Source organism: Ursus americanus, chromosome 11, assembly GCF_024610735.1.
Source record: "Ursus americanus isolate L20-20 chromosome 11, mUrsAme1.1.p, whole genome shotgun sequence".
Classification (NCBI taxonomy): Eukaryota; Metazoa; Chordata; class Mammalia; order Carnivora; family Ursidae; genus Ursus; species Ursus americanus.
Genome location: NC_142137.1, coordinates 8,498,049 through 8,521,013, shown reverse-complemented (window position 1 = coordinate 8,521,013; position 22,965 = coordinate 8,498,049). Strand labels below are relative to the sequence as shown.

Genomic DNA, 22,965 nt, shown 5'->3' with positions numbered 1-22,965 from the left:
CTTTATTCCTGCCCCTTTTGTTGTTGTTGTTGTTGTGATGGCTCAGTTTCCACATTTATTTCTGCCGAGCACCCTTTTGGGGAATAGCAATTTCAGAAGAGTTATGAAATATTAATAAAAAGGGAAGAAAAGTTAAGCTAAAATGTGAAATACTCCTTTAAAGAAATTATGAATTAGTATATTAACTCTTACAAATTTTCCTTGTACAAAGGGATTCTTTCCTTTCCTAGTGTTCTTCACACCTAGCAACTCTGCCCTCCCTTCCCTGAAAGAGCTGTATGAAGAGTCAGTAGCTTAGACGGAACCATCATTCTTGTGTGCAGTTATTTGTGTCAACATACACTAATCCATGAAATTTCTATTTCATTTCAAACTGCTATTACACATAGGAAGTTGTTTCCTTAATTGTGTTTTTCATAGCCCGGAATGGTTATAATTGGAAGTACTGTGCTCTTCATATTTTATAAGTAGCTACCTAGTTTGAGTTTCACTTCCGTGTCAGACTTCTTTTAAACTATGGTTAAAACTTTCAGTAAATACAAATTTGGCAAGTACTTTATAAGCAACATTGGTAGGTAGTTTGTAAACAACATTATAGGTACTGTAAGAAAACAATGGAACAAAGTATTTTGGATGATTTTAGTTATGGCAGTAGCAGGTAGACAGAAGCTAATCTGCCATCTCTCTTCAGGATGTCTTCACTTACGGTGCTTGTCATCTTTTGCGTACCTCTCTAATGCACGGCAGACTGTTGAAATTTAACTTAAGTACTTACGAAGTAGTTAAATTCCCTCAGTATCTGTGCACATTTAGATTTTAATTTTGTTGTGCCTTGTATACATATGGAATTGTTTCACTTTATTTTAGGCTACCTTGATACTTGCCTTACTAAATTATATTTTACCTTACAAAATAGTTGAAATGTGCTTGTCTTTTTAGGTATGGTAGTAGAATTCCATTTAAAAACAGTACTAGTCCAAAGCTTCCAACTTGCTGCTTGGAATCATTTAAAATATAGAACCATTTAAATTATAGAGCCCTTTTTCTTATGTGATATCTGACAGAAAATCTATCAGTGCTGTTTCTCATTTATAGTAACATTTCTTTGCATCCATCTCTAAATTATGTATATATAACAGATAAATCCACGGTGTCTTTTTGTTTTTATTAGCTTTGTGTTTTATTTGATGGCAAAGATTGTTATTCTTATAAGCGTTGTACTTGGTAAAATACAATGTAAAGATATCTCCACTTCCTTGTAAAATTAATCTGATCTCAGACGCAACACATTGCTTTACCTTATTTATTCACCCAGAACAGGCTTACTTTCCCACCTTCTTTCCCCAAAAAGGGCATTTCAGTGCATTGATGACATACTCAGCGTTCATATTGATTCTAAGATTTGCCTCATGCCCCTTGCCTGCTGCTGCTGTCTTGCTCCTCTTATTATTTTTTTTTTTGAGTTAAGGAATATTAGCATACTAAAAAACTTCTTGGCTAATAAGCTGATATTCTTTATTTTTGGTGTTCCTTGTTTTACTGACTTTATTTTCCTTCTCTACTATCATTCTTCCCATTCCCATTCCAATATTTCACATATAATCAATTCAGACTCCTGAAGCAGAAATTCTGGTCTTAGAAAGAGGCTATTTTAATACCTGTTTTTGGGTATCACCTGCTAGAATGTGAAAGGAGGCTCTGAACTTGTGAGCTTATAATAATAACCAAACTTTAGGAAATGAAGTAGAATATTTAATTTTGACCTTAGACATAAATTAACTTGGGCCCCACTAGCCATAATCAGAACATTTACAAAATAATTTATTGCTGACTATTATGCCACAGATAGTTCCAAACATTTTATTTATTTATTTATTTTTAAAGATTTATTTATTTATTTATTTGACAGAGAGAGAGAGAGAGAGAGAGCCAGCGAGAGAGGGAACACAAGCAGGGGGAGTGGGAGAGGAAGAAGCAGGCTCCCAGCAGAAGAGCCTGATGTGGGGCTCGATCCCAGAACGCTGGGATCACGCCCTGAGCCGAAGGCAGACGCTTAACGACTGCGCCACCCAGGCGCCCCAGTTCCAAACATTTTAATTCCAGCTTAGACTGTACTACAGCAAGCAACATTTTTAAATTTTGCATGAATACCTCGGGTTTATTTTTCTAAAATTGAAGAGTTTTAGGAAGCTGTTAAACTTCTTCATTATTTCTATTATGCTTTATCTGTCATCTCATTTGTAAGAATCCTACTTTAAAATTCCCTAAGTCTAGGTAGTCTTATCTTGTTTAGGTCATGCTAGAACTTTAGCTGTCAATTTTGGTTTTGCATATCAAAATATTTTATAGCAAAGTAATTACATATAAATTTGCTTTATATCCATTCATTTAAAAATCTGCATTATATTTTTCAAGTATTGTTTAGACTAACTTATTATTAATGGTTAGTTCTTCCCTAAGGAGGTATAGTGTGGTTTTCTGTTTGTTTTGATTTTTCTCCCCTTTTTTTACTTTTGTTTTTTACTTACCGAGCAACCCTTGATCACATCTCCCTTGTGTCAGGCACTGTAGTACTAGAAGCTTGGGATTGTAATATAAAATTTTATATGATGACATTTCATGGTGTTTGATAAGAGAGTCTTAAAATATGAAAACTCCCATTAGTGGTTCCAGTGTTGAGTCATAGTGCATCTACAAGGAATTCCCTAAAAACCAGCAAATGGGTTTCCACTTAACATTCAAGCTTCTACTTTCAGAGTTTAAGTCTTTAGTATTCAGATTGCTACAATACATACTTCATGTGAATCTGTAATAGGATTTACCAATTTGTCTTAGTTTCTTATAGTTTAATTACTTCAAAACTGCTGTCTCTTTAAGGCTATGAGCTCCTGGCGGTAGGGATTATCTTTATATCTATGGTACCTGGCCCAAAGGCTGGCATATATAATAAGTGATTCAGTTTTCATGAAAAGGGAGAAAGAAGATGGGGGAGAGCCAAGATGAATACAGATTTGACTTAATTTTCCTCCCTTGTTGTTGATTGAAGAGATACTCCACACATCTGAAGAGGTTGGGTAGAGCTTTGCAAGCCCCAGACTGATTCTATTACTCAGAGTTGATCATGTTTTGGGAAATTAATTATCCTTAACCAAACTTGTAAATTATTAAAACAGGGCCCATAATGCATGAAAATTAAGAACAAAGAACCAGAGGAAGAGAATTTAGATTCCTAGTTCTACCTCTTACAAGCTGTGTGCCCTTAGGCAAATTAGTCATTTCTGTTAACTTCCATATCTATTAAATGGGGATAATAATGATACCTAACTCTTGAGGTTCTTTGACAAGATTAAATGACAGTCCTAAATTAAAATTCATACTAGGAAGAAGACCAGTGTAATGTAAAATTAAGCTTAGCACGTGGCCTCGCATATTGATATTCTTAGCAAATAACTATTATTACCGTTGTTTTTGTAATTATCAGTACCAATTTGTAATGATATATCATTACATATGTATGTATGTGTACACACACACACACACACACACACAGAGATACACACATATGCAGTTGACCTTTGAACAATGCAGGGTTTAGGACACCAACTCCTCATGCAGTTAGAATCTTTGTATGACTTTTGACTCCCCCCACCCCCAAAACTACTAAGAGCCTACTGTCGACTGGAAGCCTTACCGATAACATAAACAGTTGATTGATGCATATTTTGTATGTTATATGTGTTATGTACTAGGTCCTTACAATAAAGTAAGTCAGAGAAAAGAAAATGTTACTAAGAAAATGATAAGGAAGAGAAAATTCATTACTGTATTTATTGGAAAAGTCAGCATGTAAGTGGATCTGTGCAGTTCACACCCATGTTGTTCAGGGGTCAGCTGTACATACATACTTAGGCCTGCTATTTACAGTATCTCATTTCTGATCTAACTACTCAGGAAACTTAGTCACCGGAAGATTGCTTTGTGACTATGTGACTAGGCCAGATAATAAAGAAAAAGGGTTAGGTGATCTTAAAGGATATCATCTGCCTTTTTCTCCCTCTTTCATACATGTAGATATGCGTGTAGCATATAAATTCTGACAGGTTTATAATTTTCGACTCTCTTATTTGTCATTAACCACAAACTTCCGTATTTCCACACAAGGCAATTAATTTTTTCTTCCTTTTAAACTGTCATGTATTTTGAGACTGTACCTTGGTCATTTAATGTATTCAACTGATTTTGATTTAATAAATATTAATTGAATACATATATTATTTAATCCTCAAAAGATCTCTGTGAAGTAAGCTAAACCCATTTGTCCAACAAAATACTAAAGCTAAGGAGGAGTTAAGTGAGTTGCCTAAAGTAATATAGTTAATAAGCACTACAGTTAGGACTCAGACCTGCTCCATAATCTCAAGCCATTGTTTCCACAGCATCATGAGTTGTCTCTCTTAGGTGGATTACTTCCATAAATATTATCACTCTAGTAATCTTTAGTGGACTCAACTTGAGAATTACCATTCCTGACCTTATAACCCTCCTTGTTAACTGCAAGAGTAGAAGAAAATAAAAGATTTCATGTCTTCGAGAAAAGAAAGAGTAAGTGATAAAGTCCAAAAAGTATCAAGTAAATGGAGGACTAGATAGCTTTAGCATGGTCAAGACAAGCAGGGAAACTGAGAATGTATGTACAGAAATACAGAGGAATTGAATAATGAATAGTCTTGCAGCTCAAGACTAGATTTCTCTATTCGGTGAGAAATGAAAGGGTTTTTTGGAGTGAGACAAGGATGGACCTGAGGAGATTTGGAGAAAGGAAGAGGTCTGGAACAATCTCTGGAAATCGAGAAGAGAAAAATGTTTAAAGTTGTTGATAGACATGTATTTTAGGAATGGATATTTTTGGGCTTTTAAAAATTGTGGTAAAATATGTATAATATAAAATGTACCATTGTAATTATTTTTCGGTGTACAAATAAATGACATTAAGTACATTTCCAGTGTTGTACAACCATCACCACTGTCCATTTCCAGAACTTTTTCATTATCCTAAACAGAAACTATGTACCCATTAAACAATAATGCCCTGTTCTTCCTCAAGTTAGTCCCTGGTAACCACGATTTTACTTTCTGTCTCTATGAATTTGACTATGTTAGGTACCTCACATAATTGGACTCATACATTAATCCTTTTGTGACTGGCTTATTTCACTTAGCATAATGTTACCAGGATTCATCCATGTAGGGTGTCAATATTTCATTTCTTTTTTAAGGCCAGATAATAATTCCATTGTATGTATGTACCACATTTTGTTTATCAATTTTTGATGGGCGTATGGATTGTTTCTACTTTTTTTGGATATTGTGGATAATGCTGCCGTGAACATTGATGTACAAAGAAATGGGTTTTTAAAATGCATCCACCATACCATTTAAGTCATTCTGAAAGCCTGGTTAGTTTGAGGAGAAAAATAATATTATATTACTGTCCATCATGTTTTTGCTGAGCATATTCTAAAGTTGTAATGACCATAACCTGCTGTAAGAATTCACATCAGTCACTTAATAGAATGGGAAAAATGAATGGAAAAATATTGTGATTATTAGATAACCTCCATCTCACTTTTCAGGAAAAATCAAATTAGCCTAGCCATAAGGATATGAAGGTCTTTAAGTCATTTATCAAATGTGGTCCTAGTCAGCAGGTATCATTTAATTTTTATTAATGTGGGGTTTTTTTTGTTGTTTGTTTTTTTAAGTAGGCTCCACCCCTAGTGTGGAGCCCAGTGTAGGGCTTGAATTCATGACCCTGAGATCAAGGCCTGAGCTGAGATCAAGAGTCAGACGTTTAACTGACTGAGGCACTCAGGCGCCTGTATATTAATGTTTTAAGAAATGTTAAAATTGCCATGCTTTGTAACATTGATGGCACTATCCAATGAAAATGCCTTTCTTAGGGACATTTCATTATTTTCTGTTATCAGCAAATGAGATTCTGGAACTTTGTCTTGAATGCTTGATTATAGTTGTTACATTATTGAGGTTGAACTATCTCACACATTATGTTAACTTTTAATTGTTAGTTGATCAAAGCATATTTCAAGGATAAATATTGTCATTTATAAGCAAAATAATTGACATGCAATTCCGTATTCTAGACAGTCACTTTTAAATTTGAAGTAATTGTTAAAGAGTTTTAGTATTATATCATTAGTTATAAGTACGTTTGGAACAGATATCAAAATAAAATATAAAATGAATTGTGATAGTTCAGATTCTTTTACATGAGCTATTCAATAGCTGGTAAAAAGTTCCTTTAAGGGCTCTACAAAGTACAACCAGTCAGTAGTTACTCTGTTTGAACAAAAAACGTACTGATGAATTAAGGAGAAACTATCTATTGAGCTAACTCAAAATAGGCTGATTCATTTTTATAGTCATAAAAAAGATAAAATTAATTACTTTTAAAAATAAAGATTGCCAGTATGTGCCTAGCGATGAAAAAATAATAATGCTGTACCTACTATAATCCATGTTTTAATATATAAAATATATAATATTTACTAGGGGAATATTCAAATTAAAATTAATAGCAGAGAGAAGACCAATTTAATATGTATTCTATCAATGAGACACTTAGGCAGTTCTCTGTATTTTTGGTTATAGTTCATGTGTCAGTCAGCATTTTGTAAAGAGCTCAATGAAGCTGAAATTCAGATTTGCAGTAATTCTTTTCAATGTGAAATATAACAATCTCAGTCATTTTGGGGTCTGTGATTTAAAAAAACAACAACAACATTTTTCTCTTTGATTGATCATAGCTATTATTGAAATTGCTGGTAACATGTGACATGGTGCTATAATTTAGACTGAAAAAATTGAATTGTGAATTATATCCACTCAGCTTAAATTTCTCTGTTTCTACACTTCAGAGCATCTTTTGTACTTCTTTTCCTGTAGAAATGGCTTCTTAACATAATGTTCCTACATTTTCCCAGGGGAAAACAAGGACTTCACGGTCAAATTCTTGTCCAAAGTATACAGGGGAAGAGTACAACAAAAACAGAAGGAAAAAAAAATAAAAGAAGGTCCAGAATTTGCCAATAACAGGAAATGAAACTTTTACTCCATTTAACCTTTTAACAAATGTGCTTTACACATAACATCCATCACGGTGTCATTGTCAAGGAGATGAACATTTATGGATACGGTGATGATTCCGATGATTTCAGATGTTTAGATTTGGGCTATTTCCCACATAAGTCATTCTCCCATCTCTTCTTTTGTAGGTAGAAGGAAGCCATAGAATGTTTAGTATCATTAGATAACAAACTAGGCAGGAATCTGTATGTATGTAATGATTTCCCTGTTAAACTTTCAAACTGTTCTGCTTCATGTTCACACAAGCAGTTCTTCAAGTAACAAATCTATTCATTTAGAATGATCAGTGGATCAATTTAGAATTATTTGTAGGCTCGGTTTGCTGTATGGCCTGTGAACCGTTGTAGACTTTATTTTTTAAATATATTTAACAAAATTTGGAAGATGAAGTTTGTACATTTTTTATAGCTTTATCAAGGAGTAACATATAATAATATCTCATTGTGGTTGTGATTAGCGTTTCCCTGAGAGTGATGGTGAGCACCTTTCCTTGTACCTGTTGGCCATTTGTATGTCTTTTTAGTTCCTCTGCTCATACTTTAATTGGATTTGGGGGGGGCTGTTGAATTGTTAAGAGTTCTTTATATATTTTGGTTGTTAACCTCTTATTACGCATTTAATTTGCAAATATTTTCACCTGTTCTGTAGGTTCCCTTTTCATTTTGTTTATTGTTTCCTTTGCCCTGCAGAAGCTTTTCAGTTTGACTAGTTCCACTTGTTTATTTTTGCTTTGGTTGTCTTTGTTTTTGGTGTCAAAAAATGATTGCAAAGACTGATGTCAAGGAGCTTATTTCTATATTTTCATCTGAGAGTTTTATGGTTTCAGGTCTTACATTCAGTTCCTCAATCTGTTTCGGGATAATTTTTGGGTATGGTGTGGGGGACAGGCTGTCCCTTTCTTCCTTTCCCTTTCTCCCCTCCCCTTCCTTCCTTTCTTTCTTTCTAAGTATAATGGGCAGACGGTATTATATTAGTTTTGGGTGTACAACATAGTGATTCAACAATTCTACATATTACTCAATGCTCACCACAGTAAGTACAACCACCATATAACGTTATTACAGTACTATTGACTACATCCCCAAGGCTGTACTTTTTTTCATCTCCGTGACTTATTTATAACTGGAAGTTTGTACCTCTTTATCGCCTTCATTTATTTTGTCCATCGCCCTACCTGCCTCCCTTCTGGCAACCATCAGTTTGCTTTCCATATTTAAGGATCTGTTTTGTTTGTTTTTAAAATTTATTTTAATTAAATTTTTTGTTTCAAGTTTTTATTTAAATTCCAGTTAGTTAACATATTGTAATATCAGTTTCAGAAGTAGAATTTAGTGATTCATCCCTTACATGTAACACCCAGTGCTCATCATAATAACAAGTGCCCTCCTTAATACCCATCACCCATTTAGATTCCACGTATAAGTGAAACCATATGAATCAGGTCATTCTCTGTCTGACTCACTTAGTGTAGTAACCCCTAGGCCCATCCATGTTGTCTCATGGCATGTTTTTAAAATTTTTTTATTTTAAAATTTTAGACATATAGAAAAGTTCCGAAAATAATGCGGAGTATTCCTGTATATCTGTCACATTGTTTTCCCCCATTGTCAACATCAGGAAATAAATGTTAGTACAATACTATGAACTTAACTACATTCCTTATTCTAATTTTGTCAGTTTCCCCGGTAATATTCTGTTTCTCATCCATGATTCCACATTGCATTTAGTTTTCATGTCTCCTTAATCAAATCTGTGACAATACCTCATTTTTGTTTTTCATGATCTTTACACTTTTTGGAGAATACTGGTCATGTATTGTCCCTTAGTTTGATCTTTTTCAGTACTTTTTGGCAGGAACACCATGGAAGTGATATTGTGTCTTTCTCAGTGTGTTTTATGGTGTTGGGGCAGGGGACGGCATGTTGATAAATCTTACTACCGTGATGTCAGATTTGGTTACTTGTTTGGGTTTCTCTAAAGTCACTATATTTTCTTTGTAATTAATAAGTGTTTCTTGGGGGAAACTTTGAGACTAGGCAAATAGCAGGTTTCTCATATTTTCATCTTCTAGTTCTAACATCTTTCATTGGCTTTTGTCTGTAACAATCATCACTGTGGTGTTTTTTCAATTTTGATTTGGTGAATATTTCAAATAATGGTGAATTTCAATTTCCCTCATTCTTTTTCAATGTATCAGTGGGAATTTTACTCTAAAGAACTGTCCCCCCTTCCCCATATGTTTGTTTATATTAGTAAGGATTTAAGAATATTTTATTCTGTGGGTTACATAATCCAGTATTCTCATTTTATGTTGCTGTTTTGGCTTTGGTCATTGAGAATTTCAGTTTGGTTTCTATGTCTTTTTGACATTCTCTCAATATTTTTCAGCACTTCCTTACTTTCTAGTTCCATAGATGTTCCAGGTTCTTATATTTTCCTGCCTGCAGTCCAGGAATCAGCCATTTCTCCAAGGACCCCACTGTGTGTGTAATGATAGAAAAACCTAGATCCTCAGTCTGGTCATTGCTGCTTGGTGTCATTATAGGCCCTCTCAGTTTTCAGAGCTAGGAATGTATCATATATTAACATGCACCTACACACACATTTATATTTATTTTTTTATCCATCTGTGAATATATTAAAAGCTATGAATTCCTGCTAATACTTCTGATTCCAATCCGGCATCATAATGTTAATTCTAGCTTTTCCCCTTTGCTTATGTGTAACTCTTTATACAGTGAGAAACCTGCATCTCCTTATCCATGATGTATTTATTTGTTTGTTAACTCCTAGTATACATATAACATTTTCAGAATTACTAACCCATACCCCTGTGAGAAGCAAGCTTACTAGCTCAAGGACTATATTTGTGTACAGTTCTTTCTACTGTAGCCTTATGGAATGTAGTCAAAGTTCTTTTTCATCCCCATCCCCCTTAATGTTGGATGTTATTCATTTGTGATACAGTTATTTTTACTCCATTTTGGGTTCCCTTAACATTCTGATTGATTTTGATTGTTTACTTATTTATTTATTTGGTGTATGAAACATTATCATGGTTATAATAGTCATGACTTGGGGCGCCTGGGTGTCTCAGTCGGTTAAGCATCTTCCGTTGGCTCAGGTCATGATCTCAGAGTCCCAGGATCAAGGCCTGCATTGGGCTCCCTGCTCAGCGGGGAGTCTGCTTCTCCGTCTTCCTCTGCCTCTCCTCCTGCTCATGCTCACGTGTGCTCTCTCTCTCAAATGAATAAATAAAATCTTAAAAAATATGTAATAATCATGACTTTACAAAAAGGTATTCTCATGAAATTGTCCTTCTTCATTCACCACAATACCTGCCCCTAAAGGAAAACAATCTTTAGAGTTTCTGTTTTAGCTTTCCTGAAATCTTTTTGTACAAATGAACAGTTACCTGAATATTTTCTAATACTTTTTCTTTCTTACATTAATAATAACATTATGGGGGCGCCTGGGTGGCTCAGTCAATTAAGCGTCCGACTCTTGATTTCGGCTCAGGTCCTGGTCTCAGGATCCTGAGATCCAGCCCCGTGTCAGGCTCTGTGCTCAGTGCAGAGTCTCCTCTCCCTTTCTCTCTCCCTCTGCCCCTCTCCCCGCTTGCACTCTTTCTTTCTCTCTCTAAAATAGATAAAGTCTTAAAAAGAGTAACATACTATATATCCTTTTTTACTTTTCTTTCTTCACTTATCAGTAAGCATATCTTAGAGATTGCTCCCCGTCAGTGATTAGAGATCTTCCTCATTTTTTACAGTACATATTACTCCATTGTATGGATTTACTGTAACTTATTTAACTACTCTGCTGTGTACTTAGGTTGTTCCAGTATTTTACATACCAATAGTGTGCAGTGAACAGCCTTGTACATGTGTATTATTGAGTTTTGGGGGGTGTATGTTCAATGCAGATTGTTAGAAGAGAGATTATTAGGTCAAAAGCTAAGTGTGTGTGTGGTTAGACAATGCCAGGTTTTCCTCCATGACCATTGTCCTAGTTTGCTTTTTCAAGAACAGTATATAAGAACTTTTGTTTCCCCCAGGCTAGCCAACAGAATGCATTCTCCGTATGTTTCAATTTTTGCCAATCTGATAGGTTGGAAATGGTATCTCCGTACTGTTTTAATATGTATTTCTTTAATTACAAGTAAGTTTGAATATTTTTGTATATTCTTAATGTCCATGTGTGTGTGTGTGTGTGTGTGTGTGTGTGTGTGTGTGTGTGTGTGTATTGCCTTTTAATGTCTTTTTCTCATTGTTTCAACAGGTTTTTGGCTCTTTTCCCCTTCAGTTTTTGAGTTTTTAATAATAGAATTACTAGTTCCTTCTCTGTAGTGTATATTGCAAATGTTTTCTCACAGTTTGTCAGGTATCTTTTGACTTTATTTATACTGTTTTTGCCCTGATGGTTTGTTGAAATTTTTATATAATATGATTTACCAGTATTTTTTTGTCACATTAAAATTAAAGAGGAATTTACCCAGGTTTGTTTTCCTTCTAACACTTATAAGGCTTTTCTCCACTGTCCTACAGTGCCACCTTTAATAAATCAAGTGTTTGTTTATGTGTAACGGTCTGTTTCTAGACTCTCTACTGTATTCCACTGGTGTTTTTGCCTGTTCCCATGCTAATACCACATTTTCTTTATTGCTGAAGCTTTGTAAGAAGTCATGATAGCTAATGGACTCAGTCTCCTTATTTTGTTCTTCTTTAGGAAAGAATCTTTTATATTTTTGTTCTTTTGCTTTCCCATGTATATTTTGTCAGGAGCTTATTAAGTTTCTTATTTTCTGTTAGAATTATTAACATTGCCTTAAGTATATTCAACATTGAGATTTCCTATCCGTGAACATGATATATTCTCTCATTTTATTTAGGGCTTCCCTTCCTCCCTTCTTCTTTTTCTTTCTCCTTTTTGCATTTTTGTTTGTGAGAGAAATTGACCTATACATTTCCTTTCTTGTTATCAACATTGTACTTTTTTAAAGAAAATAAACTTTTTTTTAGAACTGTTTTATGTTTCCAGATATTTGGGCAGAAAATAGAGAGTTCCCATATATCCTCTCTCTCCCAGCACATAGTTTCTTCTGTTATCACCTAGCTGTTAGGTTTTTAGGTAGACGTAAGTTTTTTACTCATTTGGGTAAATACCAAGGAATGTGGTGCTGGGTCATATGGTAAGAATATGTTTAGTTTTATAAGAAACTGCCAACCTGTTCTACATTTTACATTTCTACTAGTAATGAGTGACGGTTCTTGTTGCTCCACATTCTCACTAGCATTCTTTGGTATCAGTGTTTTGGATCTGGCCAGTCTAATAGGTGTGTAGTGGTAACTCATTTGAATTTTCATTTCCCTAATGACTTGTGATGTTGAACATCTTTTTTTATGCTTACTTGACATATATATCTTTAGCGAGATGTCTGTTTAGGTCTTTGGCCATTTTTTAATTAGGTTGCTCATTTTCTTATTGTTGAGATTTAAGAGTTCTTTAATATTTTGGATAAAAGTCCTCTTGCAAATATTTTTCCTTGGTCTCTTGCTTGGTTTTTTTCATTTTCTCTTGATCAACATTGCATTTTCATATCTGAGTGTCAGAGTTCATGCTGACTTGTTAAAATATAAGTATTCCTTCTTTTTTCTGGAAAATTTTATATATGATTAGAATTAATTTTCCCTTAAATTTTTGGTAGAATTTGCTGAAGAATCCATCTAGACCTTTTGCTTTCTTTGGGGGAGATCATTAAAAATTTTTACAGTAGGACAAGTAAGGTACTCTGTTTTTTCTTATGTCAGTTTTAGTTCACTGTATTTTTCTGAAAGTTTTTCTAGTCTCAATTTTCAAACTTGTTGGTGTAAGGGTGTTTATAATATCCTCTTATTTTTTAGTATATGTATGCTGTGTTCTCTGTGTTATTCCTGATACTATCTGTGCTTTATCTTTTGTTTGTCAGTCTTATTAGGGATTTATCAATTTAATCATTCTTTTAGAAGAAACAGTTTTTAATCTTTTAATCCTATCTAGTGTATGTTTTCTATTAATGAATTTCAGCTTACTTTCTTCTATTTTCTTTGGATTTAATTTAGTGGTATTTTTTCTAATTTCTTGAGGTGGTTGCTTTAACTCACTGATTTTCAGCATTTCTTTTTTGAAATATACAGTTTGGGTTATAAATTTCTGTCTGGGGCGCCTGGGTGGCACAGTGGTTAAAGCGTCTGCCTTCAGCTCAGGGCGTGATCCTGGCGTTACGGGATCGAGCCCCACATCAGGCTCTTCCGCTGTGAGCCTGCTTCTTTCTCTCCTGCTCCCCCTGCTTGTGTTCCCTCTCTCGCTGGCTGTCTCTATCTCTGTCGAATAAATAAATAAAATCTTAAAAAAAAAAAAATTCTGTCTAAGTTGGATTTAGCTGTATCTTACAAGTTTTGATATATTGTTATTTTATCTAGTTAAAAATATTTGATGATTTCCTTTGGAATGTCCTTTCTGTCCTATAGGTTATTTATTGATGTATTTCTATCATTTTAAACATGGGGATTTTCTGGTTATTTTTATGTTCTTGACTTCTAACTGAATTCTTGTGTTTAAAGATTGTAATCTAAATTATTTTATTTGCTTCAAATTTGCTTCATGGCCCAGCATATATGGCCAGTTTTTATACATTTTCTGTGTATGTATATTCTGTGGTCCATGTATTGTGCAACTGTTAGGTGGTATCCCTATATATTTTTGCTAATGGTATTACTGAGTTGTGTGTTCTGATGGCTTTTGTGCTCTGTTTTTTCCATCATTGACTAAGAGAGGAAAGTTTAAAATCCTACCATGATTGTGAATTTGTTTAATTTCATCATGTACATTGTTAATTGTTTTATATATTTTATAGCTATGTTATCAGATGCATATAAATTTCTTGACAAGTTGAACCTGTTATTATTCTGAGGTATCTTTCTTTACCTCAATAATTCTTTTTACCTTGACTTTTTTCTGTCTGATAATAATATAGTTACAGATATATTTGTTCTGTGAATACAGATAGCTCAACGTTTCTTATATACCTTTGCTAAATGATTCCATTTTCTTTTGTTTGCTTCAGCATTGTATTAATCCTTCCCCAGTCTTATTTATTATTTGTTATTTATTTCACTCAGTATATACTTTGTTTAATCAAACTTCATTTTTATGTAACTTATTTCTGTTGGCATGCAGATTCTTTAAATGTGGTGGTGGCTGTGGTGTTTGTTTTGTTTTAACAAAAGTCCAGAGCATTTGTTATGCCTGTACTAGGGTTTAGAAAATAACTAGAATAGAAAAAGGTAGGCTATGAAAAGTCTCTAAAGATAATAATAAACTTACTCATTGGCTCATCCAAGTTTTTTCTAGGCCTAAGGGCATATGCTGCTGTTATTTACATCCTACTAGGAGTCTCAAAGAATAGAGGCCTTCTCAGTAATATGCATTTTTCTCAAATTCAAAAGGGTGCTATTGATCCCATATTAAATACATTTGCATTCTCCTTTTTCCTAACAATAGATATATTGGATGTAGTTTCTCTAAGAAGTACGATTTTATGTAAATCAGCATTAAAGATACTGTAAATTTGGGGGCACCTGGGTGGCCAAGTCTGTTAAGTATCTGACTCTTGACTTCGACTCAGGTCACAATCTCAGGGTCGTGAGATTTCCCCACCTTGGGCTTTGTACTGGGCTTGAAGCCTACTTATAGATCCTCTCTTTCTCTCCCCCCTTCCCGCCTCCACCACTGTTCATGCGTGGGTGTGCACGCTGTCTGTCTTAAAAATAAATAAACTACATTTTTTTTCAGAATATTTTGTTGCAGTTGAAAAATATATCTATCAGTAAGTATTGTAATTATGGGTTGTAGACAGAATAGTTAATTTTGAGTTATTTAGCTTATTCTTATTTTAAAAAGATTCCCTTTCCTTTTTTTAACTTTTAATTTGAAGCAATTATAGATTGGTTTCCTTTTAAAGCATTTTTTTATATCTGATATATCATTAGGTTATGGTGAATGAGGTCCTTTTAAATAATGTTCATTTTATTACCTGACAAGTTTTATTTTTCCATCATGTGAGAAACTTTTCTGAAAATAACTTTACAGCATTCTTTCCAGGATAGATATTTGTTAATATTTGTATTTGGGAATTTGAAGCAAAATGAACAGTAGTCTTACCTGTGTTTACTTTTTTAAAAACTCCAATAGGCCCATCCCTCATTCTCCCACCCCCATGCCTTATTGCTGTCTTATTGCTGCTTTCCTCTTTTCTTTTCTTTTCTTTTCTTTTCTTTTCTTTTCTTTTCTTTCTTTCTTTTTTTTTTTTTTTTTTTTTAAGTAGGCTCTATGCCCAGCCTGGAGCCTAACTCAGGGCTGGAATTCATGACCCTGAGATCAAGGTCAGATGTTTAACCAACTGAGCCACCCAGGTGCCCTGCTATTTCCCTCGTTGATAGCCACACTACAGAAGTATTTAGTTACAAGCAAATATATTAGGAGTTGTTAGCATTTGTATAAAGGTTATGTTAATGTTCATGTAACTTAAGGGCAAAGCAATTATTTGGTACTAAATGAGTCAGGGTTTCTATTTTAACATATACATATGAATGCACTTATGAGTGCTGAATTAATGCCCTACACTGGGGGATTTAAAATGTATGATTGCTGTATTATGTGCAAGTACCCTGTCACCATAAAATGGTCTATTATTTGACAACAATTGTGTATACAATCTGGCAAAATAATTTTTTGAAAGGTAAAAACGGTTAAAGAAATATCCCATCTTAAAAGTGTTTTCAGAGTGTTAATTATTTTGTGCATAGCAGGCCTTTAGATTATGGTACATATTAAAACCCACTCAGTTGATGGTGGTAATATAATCAATCTATGGTAAGTAATAATAGGTACATGAATGAGAGAGAATGGTATTTAAAAAGTGAAACATGTATATGCTACATAATTGACATATTTAAGAAATTTCTTGTTTAAGGAAAGGTAGCTATTAGATAGGCAAGTTGGAGGAGGGGGGGGGGACACTAAATGGTATATTGGCAAGCTTCCTGAAATGCATATGCGTAGTAATTAGAGGCATATTGATTTTTAAAAGTCAGCCAGCTTTTATTCTCTTCTTTCTGTAGCATCTATTTGTATGAACAGTGACTATTCTTACTTCTGAAGGGGGTTTATTAAGGTTTTTGTGAACATTTGTTATATAGGAAATAAATTACCACTGCTATATATAACTACCATTAAATTTGTGATACTGGCAATGATTTTTGAGAGATTTAATTTCTTATATGTTAATTGATGGCTAAGAAATTCTCCATTTCACAATTGAGACTTAGAGACATTGCCTATACTTTCTACTTATATTTGGTGAACAAATGCCTTTAGTCATGTTTATGACCTTCAACAACATGCTAAAATGAATTACTGCAAGTATCACTTACATTGCTAACTTAAGAAGCTTTTTGCTAACTTGGTTTAATCAGGATTGTGTTCATCAGCTATTAATATTCTTTTAATGGCCTTTAATGCTTTGTAAGCCTTTAAAGAATGTCAAGGAGCAGAGGGTATTCCTGAGAGATTGAATATCTATCTGCCTTATTTCATAAAATCTAAGGTGCTTTGAGAGTGTGCTTTCTTAGTCTTCCCAGACTGAGTCAATGGAAGACAACTTCCCAGACTGAGTCAATGGAAGAACCATCTCACACCTGTCACCTGGAGACAGTGACCATAAAACACCATAGAATATCAGACGCATCCAGTTCTCAGAGAAGTTAAAATATGAAGAAATGCATATCCTGGAATTACTGAAATAGGATTTTTGAAGTCACTAACTATAAATTTAAAAGGATGGTTATGACAATCTTGTGTTCTGATTTTTTATGATTAGACCAATATGGTATGCTGAGAAATTTCTGTGGGATTCTTTTGAGTTTGCAGTCTTTTGTTCACTTTAAATACTACTCAGTGTTTCATTCTCAGATTCATGCAATAGAATATACAGTCATCCTTGAGATCATTGTTTTACTGCCGTAAAGTGCTATTAGTTTTCATTACCTAGACTCTGAGGAGATGTATTTTGGCCTAGTTGCTTTGGGCAAGGAGTATAGGCAAAGTTTTTCATATTCTTTATGTACACTAAGGTTAAGAGTGTTCATTTACTCACAGTGTCCATTGAAAAAAGATTTATGATAAAAGAAAAATGAGGGGCGCCTGGGTGGCTCAGTCGTTAAGCGTCTGCCTTCGGCTCATGGCGTGATGCCAGGGTTCTGGGATCAAGCCCCACATCGGGCGCTCCCCCCCACTCCCCGCGCGCTGGGAGCCTGCTTCTTCCTCTCCCACTCCCCCTGCTTGTGGTCCCTCTCTCGCTGGTTGTCTCCCTCTCTCTCTCTGTCAAATGAATAAATAAAATCTTTTTAAAAAATGAGATAATCACAAGAATGTTTAATTATGTTCTCATACCTTGTACCACTGTATGCTCCACAAGGACAGTTCTAATGATGGTGTTTCTTCATTCACATTGTTTAATGCACTCAGGAATGATAGGTCTCTGAAGTGGGAATAGGAAGGGAGGGATGATACAGAGAAGGTAGCCATTATTATTATTATTATTATTATTATTATTATTAATTATTATTATTATTAATTTTACCCTCTGTGTGGTTTGCTTTTTATTTTCATGTGTATTTATTTTTTATAAGAACTAAGTATATCTTATAGAACTATGACTTCATACTGCTTATAAAATAAAGATATGGCATTTGAGATTCTATGTGGCTAATTCTAAACTTCCTTTGGATTTTCATCTTCAGCTAAATTATCCCTCACTCTAGCCATACTTGTCTACTTTTTGTCTCAGATCTTCTGCATTTTCAGGATTTGTTTAAATTTCTCCCTTTGCCTTACCCATCCTTTAAGGCTGAACCAAATCTCACCTATTTGAACTTTTCCAGCTTCCTCGATTGCAAGTATCTCTTACTCCACTATTTTGCAGTGGCAAATACATCTATATAGCACTTTTCAGAGAGCACCTTTTGGTAGCATTATGTACTTATGTGCCTGGTTTTCCTATTAGGTTTTGGGACTGAGTTATTTAGGTGTATTCTATCTCCTATAGTGCATAGTATAGTTGTACAATGAGTGTTTCTTGAATTGAATCCTTACAAATTTTTAAATATATGCATTACTTATTTTAATTTTTTCCCAGAGACACTCTGTGGTAATTTTGCTAGAATTACTAATATGTTAAACTATTCTACATCTAAGTTTCCATTCTCAGCATTTACCACCGTTTTCTGAAGTATAAGAATTATTCTTGAATCATTACATTGTATACTGGAAACTAATGTAACACTCTATGTTAATTATACTTGAATAAACAAACAAACAAAAACAAAGTACCCTCCTGTGATAAACTGTTTCCAAAGTAGTTAAAAAATGGATTATTCCTTGGCTGGTTGCTATCTTATAGAGCAAAAGACAAGAATAATTGCAAAGATATTTTTTCACAGTCTATTTGTTATACAAATTTTGATGATTATACAAGCTTATATAAGGAAGAATATTTTCAAAATAATGCAATTTTGTTTTGTTTTGTAGGTTACTTCCTCAGAATGTTGGTCTGCTCTATGTTGGAGGTTATGAAAGACCCTTTGCACAAATCAAGGTATGATGGTTTATTTTCCAGTATATTTTTCTTAGATGTAGTTCACTTGTCCAAAACCCATCAAAACCCTGCAAATAACCATCAACATATCAAAAATATTATGAATGTGAATTACTGATTTCATTTGCTTTTGCATATCCCTGCTGAACAAGTAAGTCAGATTTTCAGAGAATTGATTATTTAAAAAAATTTTTTTTAAGATTTATTTATTTGATAGCAAGAACGAGCAAGAGAGAGAGCATGAGCAGGCAGGGGAGGCAGAGGGAGAGGGAGAAGCAAGCTCCCCGCTGAGCAGGGAGCCTAATACAAGACTCAATCCCAGGACCCTGGGATCATGACCTGAGCCAATGGCAGACATTTACCCGACTAAGCCACCCAAGTGCCCAAGAATTGATTATTTTAATATTCTTGCCCATAGTAATGAGTTAAATTTGACCAAAGCACTATTTAATGTATACAGTTTGATAAATTTTGATATGCTTAGACTTGTGAAACCATCACTACAATCAGCATAGTAAACATATCCATCACCCCCTAAAGTTTCCTTGTGCCTCTGAAATTCCTCATTCCCGCCCTTCCTTTTTCCCTCCAACCCCAGGGGACTACTGATCTGATTCGTATCATTATAGGTTAATTTGCATTTTCTAGAATTTTATATAAAGGAATTATGCAGTATCGGTCCTGTTTCTCCCCCTCTCCCTCTCTCAGCCTCTTTAATGCAGCATAATTATTTTGAGATTCATCCATGTTGTCACACTTACCAATAATTCATCCTTTCTAATGCTGAGTTAGTACTCCATTGTATGGTTATAGCACAGTTTCTTTATCTTTTCACCTGTTGATGGACGTTTGGGTTGTTTCTACTTTCTGGCTACTGTGAACACTTGTGTATACAAGTTTCTGCAGGGATACATCCTTTCATTTCTCTTGGGTAAATACCTAAATTGGCCATGGCTGGGTTAAGTGGCGGTTGTATGTTTAACTTTTTAAGAAACAACCAAACTATTTTCCACCAGTAGAGTGTGAGAGTGCCAGTTCCTCCATATCCTGGTATGGCCCATCTTTTTAAGCTTAGTCATTCTTACGGGTATGTAGTGGTATTTCACTGCGGTTTTATTTTGCGTATCTGTCATGACTAATAATGTTGAGCATCTTCTCATGTGCTTATTTGTCATCTGTACATCTCTAGTGAAGTGTGTGTTCAAATCTTGCCATTTTTTTAAATTGGGTTTTTGTGTTTTTACTGTTGAGTTGTGAGCATTCTTATATCTTCTGGATGTAAGTCCTTTATCAGATATGTGATTTGCAGCTTTTTTTTTTTTTCCCCGAGCTGTGACTTCTCTTTTCATTCTCTTAACAGGATCCTCAGAGAGCAGAAGTTCTTAATGTTGATGTTCAGTTTATTAGTTTTTTTTCCATGGCTCATGCTTTTCGTATTGATCCAAGAAATGTTTGTCTAACCAAAGTCACAGAGATTTTTGTCCTTTGTATTGTAGAATCTTTATAGTTTTAGGTTTTACATTTTGGTTTAATATCTATTTGAGTTAATTTTTGTATATGATTCAAAATTCAAGGTATAGAGGAATGCTGAGCCCCCTGCCTTTTGGCACATAGATATCCACTTGCTGTAAAACCATTTTTATTTTTATTTATTTATTTTTTTAATTTTTAAAATATGGAATGCTTCACGAATTTGCATGTTGTCCTTGAGCAGGGGCCAATTTTAGTATATGTGCTACTGAAGCAAGCACCAAAACCATTTTTTCTAAAACTATCCTTTCTACCATCGTATTGACTTTGCATCTTTGTTGAAAATCAGTTGACTATATATGTGTGAATCTATTTCTGGACTCTGTTCTGTTCCATTTATCTATGTGTCTATCCCTCCACCAATACCACACTATCCTGATTATTGTATCTTTATAATAAGTCATGGAGACAGATAGGGTAAATCCTCCAACTTTGTTCTTTTTCAAAGTTGTTTTGACTAATTCGATTCCTTTAATTTTCATACACATTTTAGAATCGTCTTGTCAATTTCTCTAAAAATGCCCACTGGAATGTTGACTTGGATCATGTTGAATCTATAGATCAATTTGAGGAGAAATGACATCTTAACAATATTGAGTCTTGTAATTCACAAACACCATATATTTCTTGAATTATTTAGGTTTTTAATATCTCTCAACAATATTTTGTTCCAGTGTATTGGCCTTGTACATTTTAATAGATTTATCCATAAATATTTTGTATTTGTGATGTTATAAAAGTATTTTTTAACATTTTTATAAAGACTTTTCTGCATAATTTTATATAAATAAATATAGGAAAAAGGTTTTTTTAAGTGAAATATAATTACCATATAATAGTATATTAGTTTCAGGTGTACAATATAATGATTCACCTGTGCTGTACATTACTCAGTGCTTATCAAGATAAGTGTACTCTTAGTCCCCTTTATCTGTTTCACTCATTCCTCCCCCAGTCCATTTCCCCTCTGGCAGCCATCAGTTCTCTGTATTTAAGAGTCTGGGTTTTTTGTTTGTTTCTTTTTTTTTCTTTTTTTATTCATTTGTTTCTTAAATTACACATATGAATGAAATCATATGGTATTTGTTTTTCTCTGACTTATTTCACTTAGCATAATGCCCTCTAGGTCCATCCATATTGTTGCAGATGGCAAGATCTCAGTCATTTTATGGCTGATTAATATTCCAGTGTATGTGGGTGTGCACACATGTGTATCACATTTTCTTTATCCATTCATCTGTTGATAGGCACTTAGTTTGCTTTCATATCTTGGTTATTGTAAATAATGCTGCAGTAAACATAGGAGTGCATGTATCTTTTTGAATGAGTATTTTTGTTTTCTTTGGATAGATACCCAGTAGTGGAATTATTGGATCATATGGTAATAATATCTTTAAATTTGGGGGAAACTTCCACACTGTTTTCCGTAGTGACTGCATCAGTTTGCATTTTCACCAGTGGTGCAAGAGGCTTCCCTTTTCTCTGCATCCTCACCAACGCTTGTTATTTCTTGTCTTTTTGAGTCTAGTCATTCTGACAGAGGTAAGGTGTTAATCTCATTGTAGTTTTGATTTGCATTTCCCTGATAATGAGTGATGGTGAGCATCTTTTCATATGTCTGTAGGCCATTTGTATATGTCTTCTTTGGAGAAATGTCTGTTCAGGTCGTCTGCCCATTTTTTAATTGGATTTTTTTTTTTTGTATTGTAGAAGTTCTTTATATATTTTGGGTATCAACCCCTTATTATATATATTATTTGCAAATATTTTGTCCCATTCAGTAGGTTGCCTTTTTGTTTTGTTGATGGTTTCCTTTGCTGTGCAAAAGCTTGTTATTTTGATGTAGTTCCTATCAAAATACAGCATTTTTCATAGAACTAGAACAAATAATACTAAAATTTGTATGGAATCACAAAAGACCCCAAATAGCCAAAGCAATCTAGAGAAAGAAGAACAAAGCTGGAAGTATCGCAACCCCAGATTTTAAGGTATGCTACAAACCTGTAGTAATCAAAACAGGATAGTACTAACACAAAAGTAGACACATAGATCAATGGAACAGAATAGAGAGCCCAGAAATAAACCTATGCTTATATGATCAATTAATCTGTGACAAAAGAAGCAAGAATATACAGTGGGGAAAAGATGGTCTCTTCTTCAACAAATGGTGCTGGACAGCTAGCTATATTGTGGAGTAATGAAACTGGACCACTTTCTTATACCAGACACACAAAAAACTCAAAATGGATTAAAGACCTAAATATGAGACCTGAAACCATAAAACTCCTTGAAGAAAACATAGACAGTAATTTCTTTGACATTGACTATAGAAACATTTTTCTAGATATAAAAGTATTTGTTATTTCAATTTCTGATTGTTCATTGGTAGTACATAAAAAGATTCAATGTTTGTGTTTACTTTAAATCCTGCAATTTTACTATACTCAATTATTAGTGCTAGTACTTTTTTTCTGTATATTTCATAGGATAAAGATAGTTTTCCCTCTTCCTTTCTGATCTGGATGCCTTTTATTGCTTTTTCTTGCTTTACTACATTGACTAAAATCTACAGTACA

At 34.0% G+C, this 22,965-nt stretch overlaps 1 protein-coding gene and 1 pseudogene across 2 annotated transcripts in view; one reads left to right on the top strand and one right to left on the bottom strand.

Moving 5' to 3' along the window:
- The window catches only part of RNGTT (RNA guanylyltransferase and 5'-phosphatase), a 308,710-nt gene that overhangs the window by 238,454 nt on the left and 47,291 nt on the right, over positions 1-22,965 (top strand). For both annotated transcript variants that reach the window (XM_087865314.1, XM_045807080.2), the window contains one exon: positions 18,793-18,859. In XM_087865314.1, coding sequence (XP_087721440.1) covers positions 18,793-18,859 — 67 coding nt within the window. The remainder of the gene's footprint in view (positions 1-18,792; positions 18,860-22,965) is intronic.
- Positions 20,529-20,610, bottom strand: LOC148109240 (U6 spliceosomal RNA; annotated as a pseudogene).